The sequence below is a fragment of the Podarcis raffonei genome, chromosome 14 (genome assembly GCF_027172205.1).
Source record: "Podarcis raffonei isolate rPodRaf1 chromosome 14, rPodRaf1.pri, whole genome shotgun sequence".
NCBI lineage: Eukaryota > Metazoa > Chordata > Lepidosauria > Squamata > Lacertidae > Podarcis > Podarcis raffonei.
Window position 1 is genome coordinate 50,315,690 of NC_070615.1, and position 17,267 is coordinate 50,332,956.

General features: G+C 40.5%; 1 protein-coding gene across 2 annotated transcripts in view; it reads right to left on the reverse strand.

Annotated features, from left to right (window-relative positions):
- Positions 1-7,247: 7,247 nt before the first annotated feature.
- Positions 7,248-17,267, reverse strand: part of GNA12 (G protein subunit alpha 12) — a 34,117-nt gene continuing 24,097 nt past the window's right edge. For both annotated transcript variants that reach the window (XM_053364229.1, XM_053364228.1), the window contains 2 exons: positions 14,398-14,448; positions 7,248-10,217 (listed from right to left, as the gene is read on the reverse strand). In XM_053364229.1, coding sequence (XP_053220204.1) covers positions 9,648-10,217; positions 14,398-14,448 — 621 coding nt within the window. In that variant the 3' untranslated portion in view covers positions 7,248-9,647. The remainder of the gene's footprint in view (positions 10,218-14,397; positions 14,449-17,267) is intronic.

Genomic DNA, 17,267 nt, shown 5'->3' on the forward strand with positions numbered 1-17,267 from the left:
AGTTTTCTTTTATTTATTTAGAGTTCAGGTTCCTGAGTCAAACAGCTGAGTCCATCTGCAAGGAAGCATGAGGCGAATACCAAATGCTAGGCCACATTGCATGCTGGGAGCAGGAAAGAGTTCCAGTTGTTTCACTGGTTGGGCCACTTAGAAATACAAGCTGTGCACACACAGGGGTCTATTGTTATTCAGCATAATAGGGAAGAGGCCCTCCATCCTGAATTGGGAGCCTGCCTGCTGAATTATGGCGATGCTGCCGAGTCACAGCCCACTCACGGGGGCGGGGGGGGCACTTTGTAAATGACTTCAAAGTGAAAAAGGTCCACTTGCCCCTCAGCAGCCTTGAATCCAAGAACCACACAACGAAGAGTTATACATCAGTGGCAGCAATCCAGTCCTTGCCAGGCAAAGCTCATTCTGCTGGCATCCCTGCTGCAGATAGCTTTTGACAATTTCAAGCATTGGGAAATGAGGTGCTCCACAATAATCCACTCTGTGCAACCATTTGTAGGCTCTCAAACAGCTACATGGAGAGTGTGAAGGCTGACAGGAAGCATTCAGCAAGTGGGATGCAGAAACCGCTCTGCTCCTGCTTTTCAGGTCATTGTCTAAAATGGAACAACAACTAGAAGCCACATCTGACCCAAGTGCCACCAGCTGGCACACAAGGGCCAAGTGAAAGTTGAGAAGAGGCGTAATGGCTGCAGCGGTACAGTTTAGTGGCCTGCTCTTAATACAGGGTCTCCTAGTTTTGGCTCTCCTAGTTCTACCTGGCCTAGGTCTCAAGTATCTGAAGGTTCCCCTCTCCCATTACCTGCCACCCTGCACACCTTAAGATCTGCAGGAGAGGCTCTGGTCACAGCTCTATCAACATCTGCAACTCATGGTGCAACAATGCACAACAGGGCTTCTCTTTTGTGGCACATTGGATCTGTAAGTCCCTGTCCTTAAAGATCCAGCTGATCCCCACACTGTCTGTTCTTAGGCATCATGTTAGATTTATTCATTTCCCCGGGCTTAATCTTAATAATAATAATAATAATAATAATAATAATAATAATAATAATAATTTATTTATCCCCTGCCCATCTGGTTGGGTTTCCCCAGCCACTCTGGGCAGCTTCCAACAAAAGATTAAATATACATTAAAACATCAGTCATTAAAAAACTTCCCTAAACAGGGCTGCCTTCAGATGTCTTCTAAACGTCAGATGGTTGTTTATTTCTTTGACATCTGATTTTCCTATTTCTTGATATTTTGGAATCAGAAAGGCAGAATATCCCCCCAAAAGAATAGACTCTCCTCAGCATGCCCAATAGCCAGGGATAAGAAGAGTTGTAACCCAGTAACATTTGGAGAGTCACCCTTGTTTTAATGCTCGTTGCTGAGTAGAGGCCTAAAGCACCCTGGAAATCCTGTTCCAATGTTGCTGGTCTGGATTGACTGGCTTCCTCACCCTTTCTCTCCCATCACTTTGGTTAAGTAGGTTGTGCTACATCCTCTATGTGGCAAGATCAGTCCTAGCCGTGGCCAAACTTTGTTCTGGTTACTCACAGAGCTAACACTGAAAAAGAAAGTGAGATGGCAAGGTAGAAAGTTTCTCAAGTCTCCCAGTCCTTTAGGACCCCAGTGAATACATTCAACTGTACATGAGGAACCTACTCACCCTGTAATCGGATGGCACAGCTTGTTCACGGTAGGGAAAACCTCAGGCGGTAGAATAAGGTGGAATCTGCACTACTGTGTTCATGTCACCATCAAGTGATTTCCCCCCCAAGATGTGCAACAGGTAATGTTGTGAAAATTCTAGCTACTCATTTGGAAGATGTTTTTAGCTGCTTTAGCTGAGTTTTCTTCGGTCCCTTCCAACTTTAAGATTCTACAATTTCCGTACCTTTTCATCCACAAAAGTGTCATGAACAGAGCAAGGAGAGCCAGTGTGGTGTAGTGGTTAAGAGCGGTAGTCTCGTAATCTGGGGGACCGGGTTCGCTTCCCCGCTCCTCCACATGCAGCTGCTGGGTGACCTTGGGCCAGTCACACTTATTTGAAGTCTCTCAGCCCCACTCACCTCACAGAGTGTTTGTTGTGGGGGAGGAAGGGAAAGGAGAATGTTAGCTGCTTTGAGACTCCTTAAAGGGAGTGAAAGGCGGGATATCAAATCCAAACTCTTCTTCTTCTTCTTCTTCTTCTAATGTATGAAGAACCATACATTACTGACATCATGACTGACATCTAGGAAAGGGAGGCAGATGTAAGTTGTGTTGCTATTATTGGATGCTGTGCAGCGGAAGAGAAATGACTTAACAGGTGCCATCAACTAAGTGCAACTGCAGCCTTAAATCCATGGCGCAGCATGAAATGCCTCTAAAGAGGAAGGGCTTCTGGCTACCCTCCTTGCATCTGCTGAGGTTCCCTGTCCACTCACTATTTTTTTAAAGTGCTTAAACTTCATTGTTGCTGTTGTTTTAGGGAGTGTTTTGTCTGTTTCTGTGTATTTGGGTGGTGCTTTGTCTTTTGCGGAGGCCATGAGCACCAACAACTTCTTCATACGTGCAAAGGATATTTTGTGGTACCCACAACCATTTTAGATTTCTAAATGTGCCTCCCTAAACCAAGCCCAAAAGGGAGTCCCAATTTACTGCACGTGTCAAAGTCTTTTGCCTTCTCTATTTTTAAGAGAAAGTGTCATGGCTGTAGCATATCTTCAATGAGCTCCTGGAACCCCTGTTAAATACCAGTGACATACAACAGTATCTCTGCATTTCATTTTTAAAATATGCGCTTTGAAAACAACATTTTGCCTCCGAAAGATGAATAAGTGTACAGGTAACTCACAACTTGCACTCATTTAACTTGTGTGTATTCAGCTTTATGCACTTAGCAACAAACATTAAATTTTATTAAAGGTGGTGAAAAGGGGGTGGACATCTAGGAAAGAAAACTTTGGTAATCCCACCCTCTGGGAATGACCACTGGGAAGAGTGCAGTAAGAAGAAACACCATGGTACACCCGCATTAGCACAATTGGATGCCTTCATCTGCCCCAGATACATCTCTCCTGTATCTTTCTCTACAGCCACAGCAGGCACTGTAACGCTCCAATTTTTTTGACTTCCTCCTGAAGGCGCACACTTCCATTGTCTCCCAAGACAGATGGATGCCAACCAATCCCACCCACCATTGATCCTAGTATGTTTGGCTATATGTAAGTTTGGCCTTATGCGCTAGTAACCCCAGCGTTGAGAGTTGTCTGTATATAATTCCAAGAACTCACTGCCTATTTATTGCATCTGATGAAGTAGACTATTGCTACAAAATCTCATACCACAACATATTAAACTTTGAGATGCCATATACAGAAAGTTACTGCTGTAATGAACTGTTGCTCTTCTGGAATTCTTTAAAGCAGCAACTAGATTTATGAAGGAGCCAACAGTAACACAGCCGTAGCAACAGGCCAGCTCTTCTACTTCCTCAAAAATAACCAGCTAAGCCAAACCTCCTTTAACCAATGCCTAAATGGCCTCATCCTTCCTCTTTCCCCCTGAACCCACTTCATTTTCTGGCTGCCTCACACATCTGCTTCTGGCAAAAGGAGGTGTCTTAGACGCAGTGTTGCCTGCCAGTTTCTGTGGAAGTAAGATGCGGCTCAGGGACTGCTGGTTGCTGACCCCATATTATAGCGTACATGACCACCGCTGTTCTCTAACAGAACTTAAATTATTTTACAGACACTTCACTGGAAAGTACAGTAACAAGTCACATTTTAATAGATTTACAAAATTCATATATACAAAACAGTAAGCTAATTCAAAGCTATAATACACATTTTTACACCACATTTTAAAAATCTAATACACAGCTTTCATAAGCTGATGCTATCACAGCAAAATAGGTCACAAAGAATTATACTCTTTTAGTGCTTACAAAAGACCAGGGTTGTTTTTAAGCACACAATTAAAAAATATTACCAGTATGAATTATGGCACTTTCATCACAACTTATTTTAAAATTTGTCACCTTTCAACAATAATTAAGCTTTTTTTTTGCTCAAGTTAAAGATTAAGGCAAGCACAGGCCTTTTCTGTCCACAATACTCAATTTTCTGATGATTCACTACACTATACGACCTCTAGGGCAGTATTCTATATGCACCACTGAGCATGGAATACTGCCCTAGAGCTGGTATGGTGCAGTGGCCAATTGTGAGCAAGAAACCAAGCATTCATCATGTCAGTTGTGCTTCACTAGTAGCTGTAGGCAAACCACTACTATGTCTGCAATATTGGTATAAAACGAGCCTACTCGTGCAAATATGTGGAATATAGATGAAGCACCAATTGAAAAGGAAGACATTTCTGAAATCACTTCTCAGGTATGTCAACACTAGGCAGCATTTTTGTCAGTTCCCTATTTAATTTTTTCAGTTATTCTGCTCCCAACTTTTGGCCTAAAGCCCCCAAGATAGTGAAGAGAAAACAAACACAAACTTGGATTTATGCTGCTTTCTTCAGCCACCAACCAGGGAAAGGAACCAGATGAAATTGTCCCCAAGCAGATCAGTTGCAGCATGGCCACTCTGTATTGCTCTTATGTATAATCTCTACCAATAAGAACCCAATAACATGCTATGGGCCAGGTGTGCTAAGGAAAATCTTTGGAGAACTCTTGAGGTAGTCTGGGGAAGAACTCCCATGTGATGTAGTTGTTGCTGGGCTAAATCATCCGGGTTGGTAGAACAGATGTTTGGGCCCACATGAGAGATCCTGGAGGTACTAATCAAGCAAGCCAGGACCAGCTTTCCTCTCCTCTCCAGCATGTTAGGTTTTTGTGTGCAGGTAGACTTTTATGTGGAAATCATTCAAACATTTGATTACCCTGCCCACATCCCCAGTAGTACAAACTATGCATCTGTTTCAGCTCTTACAGTGCTTCTAGAAAGTAGATTTTGTAATGTTTAGGTTGGTCCTAATAAGGGTTTTCTCATACTGTTGCTTCTGTGTTGTTGTTTTTTAACCTAGTGTACGAACACAGCTACCTATATTTTTGAATGCTTCCAAGAAAGTATTCAGGTTGTATTTTGACAAGGGAATGGAATTTTACCATTGTGGAACAACCACTGAAAATACCATTCTGTATGTCTTTGCAGTTTGAATTTGGCACATAAATCATGAAAATAGTCTTGGTTGATCTGAAAGAACACAATGGAGTAAAATAAGGATCAATCTTTTAAGGTATGAGGGCCCCAAATGCTAAAGGCTTGATTTTGTTGGTTTTGAAGAGGATACTTGCTTGCCTTTTAGAACATTTATCAGACCTTCTGCATAGCCAAAGCCTCTCAAGAGCACACTGCAAGAAACCTGAATTTGCATGTCCCAGTTATAAACAAACAGGCAGGCTAGGGGAAAAAAAGATTTATGTGTGTGCCAATAGCTACAGTAGTGCCAATAAGTTGTTTTAATATGCTGCCAAATCCTTACTCTGGGGGAAAGCATACAGGCTCTTCATTGGTGGATTTTGTTTCAATGCATTTTGTTTCAATACACACACCATTAATGCTTAAGCAGCACTGTTTGAAAGTCTAGAAACTAGATCCTTCGCCAAATCTCTCCCTCCCCCCCAAAAAAAAACCATCAAAAAAGAGCTCATCAAAAAAACCCCAACCCTCGAGGGTCGGTATAAAACTATGGGAGGTTTGCTAAATCCTAGGTAACTTGCTGGCCCATTGATAACGGTTCTTTAAATCAGTGAAATGAATTGGTGGCAGAAGTAGAAACATCTACCATATCCACAGCAGTGGCGATATTTTAGTCACTATCCCAGAGGCCACAGAAAGCCTTTTTTAATGGGCCTCAAACTTGCCAGGTATGGTAATCTCTGTTCATCCCTTATAATTTTTTGTGAATGGCAGAATGCTACTCTTTATTTTAAGTTGATAAACTTTATTTTAAGTTGATAAACTCAAGAGTCAGTTTAAACAATATTCTGTTATGCTAACATGGTAAATTCTGCTCATGTGCACAGTCCACTTGAATATGCAGTGTGTGCATAGTATAACATAGGAACTGTGAACTCATGCCAACTTGCAGCTTCCATTTCATGAAAAATGATTTTCCCCCAGCAAGTCCTTGCTTCTGGAGAGTTTATATAAAAACAAGCAGATTTTCAGCGGAAAGTCTACTTCCACCTGTGTGCGCGCACATGCATGTAAATACATATATATGCACACACACCCTGTTAAAGACATGAGGGGGTGATCCTCTTTGTCCATGGCTAAAAACACCAAATGCACAATATACATTATTTACAGCAAAACTTCCTCTGACAAATGAGAAGCTGAAGCCTGTTTGGTATGTAATATGCCAAAGCATAAGTTCAAGGCCTGTAATAGACTGTCTGATGTGTAACCCATTTCCCAGCTTAAAAGTATTATTACATCAAGTATTCCAACAACAAATCTTTCCCCTCCCTGCTAATTGTACTTAGGACAAAATGTTCTCAAGGGTTACAATTAAAGGCAAATGTCTTGTGGCTTTGGCAAGAGGAAGAAAGAGCGGGTAATTCAATGGTTGCAGAGCACCCAATACTACTGTACTGGATTGCAAAAAAAGATTTTGAATTCAAAGCAAACTGAAACACAGTATATGAGCAGTGCTATGATTAGAAAAGAGGTTTCCCTTATCTGTGTGAAGCTATACTGTTAAAAGATACTTTTAGGATTCCAACTAGTTATTTAAACCGGACTGCACTGTAATCCTGAAATTGTTAAAACATCCTGCCTGTTAGATGCTAAGCTTCTACTACAATGTTAATCACAAGAATTATATCAGTGTGTGATCATGACCAAGGCGTGCAGCTGAAGGGATGAGAAACTGGAGAACTAGAGCTAACAGCATCTTAAATGGCAAAATAAATTGGCTGAAAAATGGATTAGGTTGAACTTGATTTTGACTGCAATCCTAATCTCCATTTACCGGGAAGCAAGTCCCACTGAATTCAATTGGGTTTACTGCTAGGTAGACATAGTTTAGGATTGCAGCCTTAATCTGGCTACCAAATCTTTACGGTAAGTTTGCCCCAGCATGGGGCTTCCATCATACCAAAAGATAACTATCTGATACCAAAGGAACACAGTAATATAATACATTTTACATGCAAATACTACGGTAGCCATACAGAAAAAGAAATACAGTACACGACTAGGCAGAGTTGTAAGAAAAAGAAGAATTTGAGAACTGCAGCATATTATTTCTAAGTTTTTATTTTAAAATGCAAGTGGTGGCATAGTTCAGATTGTTATAAATGGGTTTGTGCTACTCCCTGCCACTTAAGGGCAAAGAAAAGTTAATAGGCAAAACCGAGGCACTTTTGGGTAGAAAATACATAAAGTTCAATTTTTTAATTGAATAGTCAAGGCTCCTTCTAGATTGTATATTACTGCTGAGGAAGCAAATTAAAATACTGTGACCAGAATACATAAGAGCTACTTATGAATGCCATGGGTTGTGAACATGTCTAATGGGAATTTTCTCCTTTAAAAGCAGGTGCATATTCCACATCACAAACTGCTCTTGAAACTTCTCATGTCAAGATAGCTATTTGAGAAACACAAATCAAACATCTTTTTAGGCATGTGGAATTTCAATTTTCAAAAGAGACATCAATGAAGAAACCCAATGAATAGAAATCGGCAATCGTAGCTGAGATGCTTTCCCCTTAACCCTTGAATAGCCATTCATAGCCTGCAAAATTATTCAACACTTTAGCGTACTCATGGCAAAATTGCAATACTGTTTTCTTTTCTAGAAGCAGATATGAAAATGGTAAAATAATTGGTCCTAGAAAGTAAGACAAGTGTCACTAGACAGTCTCCAAATGTAATTTCATCTCAAAAGGTTGAAATGTCTGCAGTCACTATGTGGTTGTTGTCTTATTGAAATTTTAGTTTTAGATAAAAAGTAGGAGACAAACGCTTTCTTAATTTCCAAAACTTAGCTTGATTTTGCACAAACATCACTATAAGAGTGGAAAATTTCTGGTTCAAAGTAGGGTACACCACACAAAAACATGCTTATATAAATGTGAGTAATCCCCACAGGGAAAAAAAATCCTGGAATTTGTCCAAGCAGAAGTCATGAGAGATTTGTTTTAGTTTGCTGTTATTGGTGGCATTTATACCTGGAGTTTTGCCTACTGTGTAAGACATGACTGTTCCAGAGGGGCATAAGCTACAGCATTCTGATACACGAAAGAATAAGCCCTTTATAATTTGATATGACAAGTATGGTACCAAAATTATAGTAAACATTTCTTATGTTTAAGAAGATCCCTGAATAAAGTCTAAAGCACTGAAAATGTAGGGTTTAGTGTAGTTAATACATACCTCATATCAGAAAGAGTGTGAAACATCAGTACGCACAAAATAGGCACCCATAGTTAAATTCAACACTTTAGAATTAAAAAGGAAGTTCACATCAACATTATTCACAGCCTCCTGCAAATTCACATGTACTCTGTAGTAGCCTTAAAGGGGCAACTTTAAACTTGACAGTTTACAATATTTTAAGTGTATATTATATAACCTAGTAAATTCATACAGCAACAATTAAGGATTAGTTCAAAGCAGAGCTCTTCTTTCCAAACTCAGTGCAGCTGTAAAGTGGAAACCTCAAGAGCATTTGGCTTTAGTGCTATGAGCAGCCTCTGCTTACCAAACATTTGGCTAAGGAATAGCATTAGCTTCCCTTTTATGAGAACGCCCATAATATGTCTCATACATAATATTCTGTCAAGAGAAAGTTTTCATATAGTTCCAACTATAGGTTTGAGAACAGAGTTAATGTCTCAGCAGAGCATCTGTGTGAGCTCCAGCCTCATGCTATATGAAAAGTAAAATAAAAATAAAATAAAAGTCTTATTTTCCATGATGCAATAAACACTGTAACATGTAGTGCAAAGTACAGCCCTGTGCTGCACCAACCCAGGTCTTGGATTTCTGCCCCCTTTCAGGCCAATTGCTAAAATGAAATTCACTAATGTGGCCAGCCAAGTTCAATTTACAGTTGTAAACTTCGACAAGAGGGAAACTGTAGAGAGTCTCAAAGAAGAGCTGGATAATCATTTTGGCAAGCACAGTCTGGTTACTGGCAAACAATTTTGCGTACACCAAACCTAGATATTGACATATTGCAATGTATTCTCCAAATAGAAGTATCAATGAACTTACTCGATTTGTTAATTCAGCACCCAAAACAAGTGAGGCAGACAGGCTTTACAACCAACAAACTCTCTTGCACAATGACAGTGGATTAAAAAACACAAAATGTCTTTACGTCATTTTTCAAACTTAGAATTATCTTTTCAAAAGGCAGAAGGCAATAATGTTATTTGGAGTTCAAAAGAAGGCACTGCACTTGCAATTTACTACTTTCAGTAGTTTTTTGTTTTTTTTTTAGTTAAGTGATACAGTAGCTAGCTTGAGCTCTCACAATCCTTCTGCTTGTTGCTCCTCCATTGGGACTGGCTATTTTGCAGCTTCCTTGAGCCAAGTATGGATCTTTTTTTAAAAAATCCATCGTATAGGCTATAAAGGTTGGGCCTTCAGCTAGGCTAGGTTTGAACAGACAGTTTTTCTTCAGTTTTTCTTCACTGCAACATAATATCCTTAAGGTTTTCCTGAAGGATTGTATCCTTCACAGCATGGAACACAAAGCGGATGTTTTCAGTGTCTATGGCTGTGGTGAAATGATGGAAGAGGGGTTTACTGCGATTCCGCCGCTTTCTGTCAAAACACTGTACCAGGTAACGCTGAACATCTTCCAGCCGGTGAGGATCACCCCTGAAGTCTGAGAAGTACTTCTTAATGCTGACATTCTTCACTTTCTCCACAAGTAGGTCCATTTTGTTAAGGAAGAGAATGATGGAGACATTAAAAAAGAGCTTGTTGTTGACAATGGTTTCAAAGATGTTCATAGATTCAACTAGTCTATTTGTGCGTCTATCTTCCATAAGGACCTGATCATATTCACTTGAGGAGACCATGAATAGTATAGATGTTATCCCATCAAAACACTGAAACCATTTTTGGCGTTGAGACCGCTGTCCACCCACATCAACCATTTTGAAAGGAATCTTCTTGATGATAAAGTCATGCTCCACAATCCCCTTGGTAGCTTTTCTAGCCAGCAAGATGTCTTGCTTACTGGGAAAATAGTTCTGCAGAAAGAGACATGGAGGCAGGGAAAATATCAAAATGGATCAACAGCTGCTTCCATTGAAAGAGGGTACAGATACACTGAGTCAGGGTAGTGACCAGAGGGGTAAAGGAAGGAGAGAAGAAACTAATGATCAATCTTAAACAACCTGCTCAGCTGAAAATGTGAGTTGAGTCAAGTTCTGTAAGTGAATCACAAGGCCACTCTGCTACACGAACAGCTCACCTTCACTTAAGCTATTTTCATTATGTCTGCTTGGTTGCATGAACTGGCTGTAAATCGATTCAATTTGAAGTAACAATCTGAATAGTTTACAAGCCTCCTCAATATCATGAACATATCCTTTGAAATTCTGTGTACCATCCTTACAACACATGCAATAAAAACTGGGGTTTCTGACAGCCTGCAACATGCAAGTTTCACTGTTGCTGGCCCTGGCCAAGTCTCACTGCCACTACATCCAAAGTAAAATGATGTGGTATGTTTAACAATTTTGCAACGAATTGAGCAACAATGCAGACCTATCTTTGTTCCACCTCTCTCTGTCTCAAACATAGAGCCAATTCTTAGGGGCCAAGGTCATGTTGGCCCCCCTGCACTGCACCATGTGACTGATCAGGGAGAGCGGGGCTTACCTGCCCCAAATATTTTATTCAAGTTGGCACCTCTGATATGAACAGTGGGTAGAGGGAACCATCCCTCTTCCCTGAAAAAGAAATGATACTGCGGAGGTCATTATTATCTAAGAAATTGTTAGAATCACATTTTGCCAGACAAAGGATCCACCTCGTGCCTATGTGCATTAAGAGTGCTGTGTGTACTTTAATGTAAGTCTGACTTGCTGACAGTTCCATACGATTCATATCCCATTTGGGAATTATTCAGTTGCCTATATTCACATACTGTCACACAAACAACCTTTTTGTCTTAATACTTCATATTGAAAGCATTAAGAAAAAAAGGTTGTTTGTGTGACAGTATATGAATATAAGCAATTGCATAATTCCCAAATGGGATATGAATTGTACTAACTACTTTATGTACAATATTCTTTTTTGCGGGGTGGGTGGGTTGTAAACTTTATTCACTTAGGAACAGTTGCCTTTCACCACAGAGTAGATAGAACTGGAAACAGTGACTGTTCCCAAACTGTGGTCAGTGAATTTACCAGTGTTAGGTGAGCTTCATTCAGTTATCTAGATTTGTGGTTGAAATGGGAGATGGCACATGAATTGCACTGAATATTCATATTATTTTTAATTGCATTTTAATTTATTTTACTGTATTACTATTTGAAAGGCAGACCTTTTAACATCACAGTAATCCAAGTTTATGCACCAACTACTAGTGCTGAAGAAACTGAAATAGACCAATTCTATGAAGACTTACAACACCTTATAGAAGTGACACCAAAGAAGGATGTTCTTCTCATTATAGGGGATTGGAATGCTAAAGTAGGGAGTCAAGAGACTGGCAAGTTTGGCCTTGGAGATCAAAACGAAGCAGGGCAAAGGCTAATAGAGTTCTGTCAAGAGAACAAGCTGGTCATCACAAACACGCTTTTCCAACAACACAAGAGACGACTCTACACATGGACACCACCAGATGGGCAGCATCGAAATCAGATTGATTATATTCTCTGCAGCCAAAGATGGAGAAGCTCTATACAGTTAGCAAAAACAAGACCTGAAGCTGACTGTGGCTCAGATCATCAGCTTCTTATAGCAAAATTCAAGCTTAAACTGAAGAAAGTAGGAAAAACCACTGGGCCGGTAAGATACAATCTAAGTCAAATCCCTTATGAATACACAGTGGAAGTGAGGAACAGGTTTAAGGATTTAGATTTGGTGGACAGAGTGCCTGAAGAACTATGGATGGAGGCTCGTAACATTATACAGGAGGCAGCAACGAAAACCATCCCAATGAAAAGGAAATGCAAGAAAGCAAAGTGGCTGTCCAATGAGGCCTTACAAATAGCGGGGGAGAGAAGGCAAGCAAAATGCGAGGGAGATAGTGATAGATACAGGAAATTGAATGCAGATTTCCAAAGAATAGCAAGGAGAGACAAGAAGACCTTCTTAAACGAGCAATGCAAAGAAATAGAGGAAAGCAATAGAATGGGAAGAACCAGAGATCTGTTCAAGAAAATTGGAGATATGAAAGGAACATTTCGTACAAAGATTTCCATAATAAAGGACAAAAGTGGAAAGGACCTAACAGAAGCAGAAGACATCAAGAAGAGGTGGCAAGAATACACAGAGGAATTATACCAGAAATAAATGGATGTCTCGTATACCCCAGGTAGTGTAGTTGCTGACCTTGAGCCAGACATCCTGGAGAGTGAAGTCAAATGGGCCTTAGAAAGCACTGCAAATAACAAGACCAGTGGAAGTGATGGTATTCCAGCTGAACTATTTAAAATTTTAAAAGATGATGCTGTTAAGGTGCTACACTCAATATGCCAGCAAGTTTGGAAAACTCAGCAGTGGCCAGAAGATTGGAGAAGATCAGTCTACATCCCAATCCCAAAGAAGGGCAGTGCCAAAGAGTGCTCCAACTACCGCACAATTGCACTCATTTCACACGCTAGCAAGGTTATGCTTAAAATTCTACAAGGAAGGCTCAAGCAGTATGTGGACCGAGAACTCCCAGAACTGCAAGCTGGATTTAGAAGAGGCAGAGGAACCAGAGACCAAATTGCAAACATGCGCTGGATTATGGAGAAAGCTAGAGAGTTCCAGAAAGACATCTACTTCTGCTTCATTGACTATGCAAAAGCCTTTGACTGTGTCGACCACGGCAAACTATGGCAAGTTCTTAAAGAAATGGGAGTGCCTGATCACCTCATCTGTCTCCTGAGAAATCTCTATGTGGGACAAGAAGCTACAGTTAGAACTGGATATGGAACAACTGATTGGTTCAAAATTGGAAAAGGAGTACGACAAGGCTGTATTTTGTCTCCCTGCTTATTTAACTTATATGCAGAATTCATCATGTGAAAGGCTGGGCTGGATGAATCCCTAGCCGGAATTAAGATTGCCGGAAGAAATATCAACCACCTCAGATATGCAGATGACACAACCTTGATGGCAGAAAGTGAGGAGGAATTAAAGAACCTTTTAATGAGGGTGAAAGAGGAGAGCGCAAAATATGGTCTGAAGCTCAACATCAAAAAAAACGAAGATCATGGCCACTGGTCCCATCACCTCCTGGCAAATAGAAGGGGAAGAAATGGAGGCAGTGAGAGATTTTACTTTCTTGGGCTCCATGATCACTGCAGATGGTGACAGCAGTCACGAAATTAAAAGACGCCTGCTTCTTGGGAGAAGGGCAATGACAGGCCTAGACAGCATCTTGAGAAGTAGAGACATCACCTTGCCAACAAAGGTTCGTATAGTTAAAGCTATGGTTTTCCCAGTAGTGATGTATGGAAGTGAGAGCTGGACCATAAAGAAGACTGATCGCCGAAGAATTGATGCTTTTGAATTATGGTGCTGGAGGAGACTCTTGAGAGTCCCATGGACTGCAAGAAGATCAAACCTCTCCATTCTGAAGGAAATCAGCCTTGAGTGCTCACTGGAAGGACAGATTGTGTAGCTGAGGCTCCAGTACTTTGGCCACCTCATGAGAAGAGAAGACTCCCTGGAAAAGACCCTGATGTTGGGAAAGATGGAGGGCACAAGGAGAAGGGGGCGACAGAGGACGAGATGGTTGGATAGTGTTTTCGAGGTTACCAGCATGAGTTTGACCAAACTGCGGGAGGCAGTGGAGGACAGAGGTGCCTGGCGTTTTCTGGTCCATGGGGTCACGAAGAGTCGGACACGACTAAACGACTAAACAACAACAACAACATTACTATTTGAATTCTATGGAATTAATTTGCTACCACAGGCAGAAAAATAATTAAGTAGTTCACAAACACCTGCAATTTTCAAATCCTCCTGGGGTGGGGGGAATTTGGGAACCACTGAGTTAAAGGGTGGTTGAGGAAGACAGTAAGCAGAGTTTAGTTCTGCTCGGTGATTCTCCATTTAGTTCTGCATTTTCTACACTGTGCATTTGTACAGTTTTTGGTTTTCTTCAAGGCCATATGGTTTGAGCATATCAGACAAAGAACATAAAAAGGCACAATGTGTTAAGTACTGGAGGACAGAATGGGGTAAAGAAAAAGTAAATCTCACCAATTGGCCAATCCGGTCCAAATTATCCAGAAAATATTTCACTGATTCACCCTGTTGAGAGAAGAGGACATTTGCAGCTGATTTCTGGAACTGGGGTTTACAAAGGCAAAACCATGTTTAAAAAGGGGGGAAAACCTTCACTGTACAGAAGCAATATATAGTATTATCATTGATAATCTCTGAAAACAAGTTTGAAAAGACTAGCATGTGGAAACACATAATGCCAAGTAGCGTAGCCTTCCAACAAAATATAGCTCAGTCCAGTCATTTCCAATCTGAAAAGGGTATACAGCCTTTACACGGTTTCCAGTTAAGGCCATCACATGCATCTGAAAATCCTGATCTACTTCCTTCATGTCCAGAAGCAGGTCCTCCAGGAAATACCTTCCAGATTACTCTGAAGCAACTATACAGGAAGAGTAAGAACAGGGATGGCATGTCAAAACCTGCTGCTTCAGAGCAACTGGGACTTGGACAATCTAGCAAGTTTCCTTTCACCCTTGAGATACAAAATGTTTCTGACTCTAAGCTAATAGCAGCAATGAATGCTGGCTAGAGAGAAAGGAAGCCCTAGTTCAGCAGTCTTTTTTTTTTAAGTCCCCAAAACTTAATTTTTATTATTCTATTTTAAAGAATTAAGCTGCTCAATTATCAATAGTGTTTGCTTTGTGGTACACAATATTATATTCTCATTAATATTCCTGTTCCTCCTACCCAAAGAGTTAAACACAAAAGGTTGGGTGATTACTTTTTGCACTGCTATATATCCTATGCTGTATATCCTCTGACTCAATCTTGCCAACTGGGACCACATAGGAGGTGCTGTTCCCATTGTTGAGCAGCAGCCATGAGTCACTGCACAACTGGGAATTGGAAAATCCAAAACTATGAGCAGCAGGGCCTGAAATAGGCCAGGTCCCACATTTCAACATTACTTTGAGCTTCATATCTTGTTCTTTGGATATTTCTGGCTTATATTGTAGAGCTTCTTCCTGCTTTGGTCTTAAAAGAGGGGACTGTGGGGACTCCTGTGTTATTTTCATTTGTGACACTTAACAAGTTAACAAGAAACAGAGGGCCTTGCTTAGTGCATTGACATTTGGAGCATCCACTTTGGAAAGAGTCTGCACGCAAAAGCACCTAGACAACAACTTGTTTGGTGTTAAGACGTTTGATGTTAAGACATGATACGATGCAGGGCTTACCAAACTGTGTGTCACGACACGTTTGTGAGTCGGCTGCAGTGTGTATGTGTGTTGCACAAATGCTCCTTAATTTGATAGTAAAACTGAATTACTGTGCAATGTGTCACCAACATGAAAAGTTTGGAAAGCTCTGATGTAATGTATACACAATTTTTAGTTGTGTATAAAGAAATTGGCATCAGTAGGACTTCGTTTCTTCATGGATTTAGCACTCATGAGATATGAACTCTATATGAGGTCTCCCAGGGACAAAGCCAACTTAATTTGTTGTTGTCAGATGAAGCACAGGCACAAACTGAAGAAATTTCACACTTGAAGCTTTAGCTAGGTCTTCAGCAACCTTTTTCTTTTTTTAAAAAAGTGTTAACAGTTCTGATATTTTTCTACAAGTAATCTAAAAGCTTCCCTCTAGTTAATTTATTCTAATACAAGATAAGAAATTAGATCATTTGGTCTACATTTGCTAGCACATTAACCTTTTGCTTTTCCCAGGACAAAGGATTAATTTAGCCTTCCTGATTATGGTTCTATGAAGCCCAGCTCCTAAATTTAGTTCACAGTTTAAGGTTAAATCCAGACCAGGAGTTACAAAAAAGAGCATCTGTAAAAGTTCCAGATACATGTATTTTATTTAAAAAAGCATTTCTAACCACTCCATCTTTTAAAGAAATTTCTAAATAGTCTACAATATATATACAATATAAAAATAATATCCATTAGTACAAAAATATAAGCTAAAACCAACAATTTTTAAAGCATCCTTCTGTCTGAAGCGCCTCCAGGGGTGAAGTCAAACCGCTGTGTTAGCTGTGACAGTGGGATATTTTCTTTCTAATCTTGCAGGAACAAGAGCTTCATTTTCACTGGCTGCCTCACAGTTCCCAAAGTACAGAAATATAGTTTATGACAGTGGTCCTCAACTGTCTTTTTCTCTGCACCACACTTTCAGAATAAAAATTTGCTTGCAACACACCCCATTTTTTTTATTGATAAGAAAAACACTGGAAAACAAAAAGAAACAACACCTATCATTGCTTGATATTTTTCCATATTCTGCAAATTAAAATATTCTTTTGATAGTAAGCTATACTACATTATACTACACTGAAATGTTTAAATGTTTCTTGAATATTTCTGCCATACTTGCTATCTTCAAGTGCCATCCTTTCAGAGCCACTGGCTTATGAGTACAGTGGTACCTTGTGTTACATACTAAATCTGTTCCGGAGGTCTGTTCGTAACCGGAAACTGCTCGTAACATGAGGCGCACTTTTGCTAATAGCACCTCCCGCTGCTGCTGTGCTGCCGGAGCACGTCTTCTGCTTGAACCCTGGGGCAAAGTTCGCAACAAGGGGCATCTACTTCCGGGTTAGTGGCGTGCGTAACCGGAAGCATTCGTAAGGGGGGGCAGTATGTAACACAAGGTACCACTGTATGTGGGACTCTCAACACCGATGCTGCTAAATCAAATTTAATATGCAGGCAGACCTCTACCTAAAGCAGAGATGGAGAACCCTTTTGACCCAATGGGCCAGATCAGAACTCCACTCCCCACATATCACCTGGGGAGTTTAATCCTGCTTTCTGCAGTGATCTGCTGTACAACCAGCTACAACTCTGTCTGCTGCACACCTGACGCCACACATGCCAACAAGTGGATGTGGA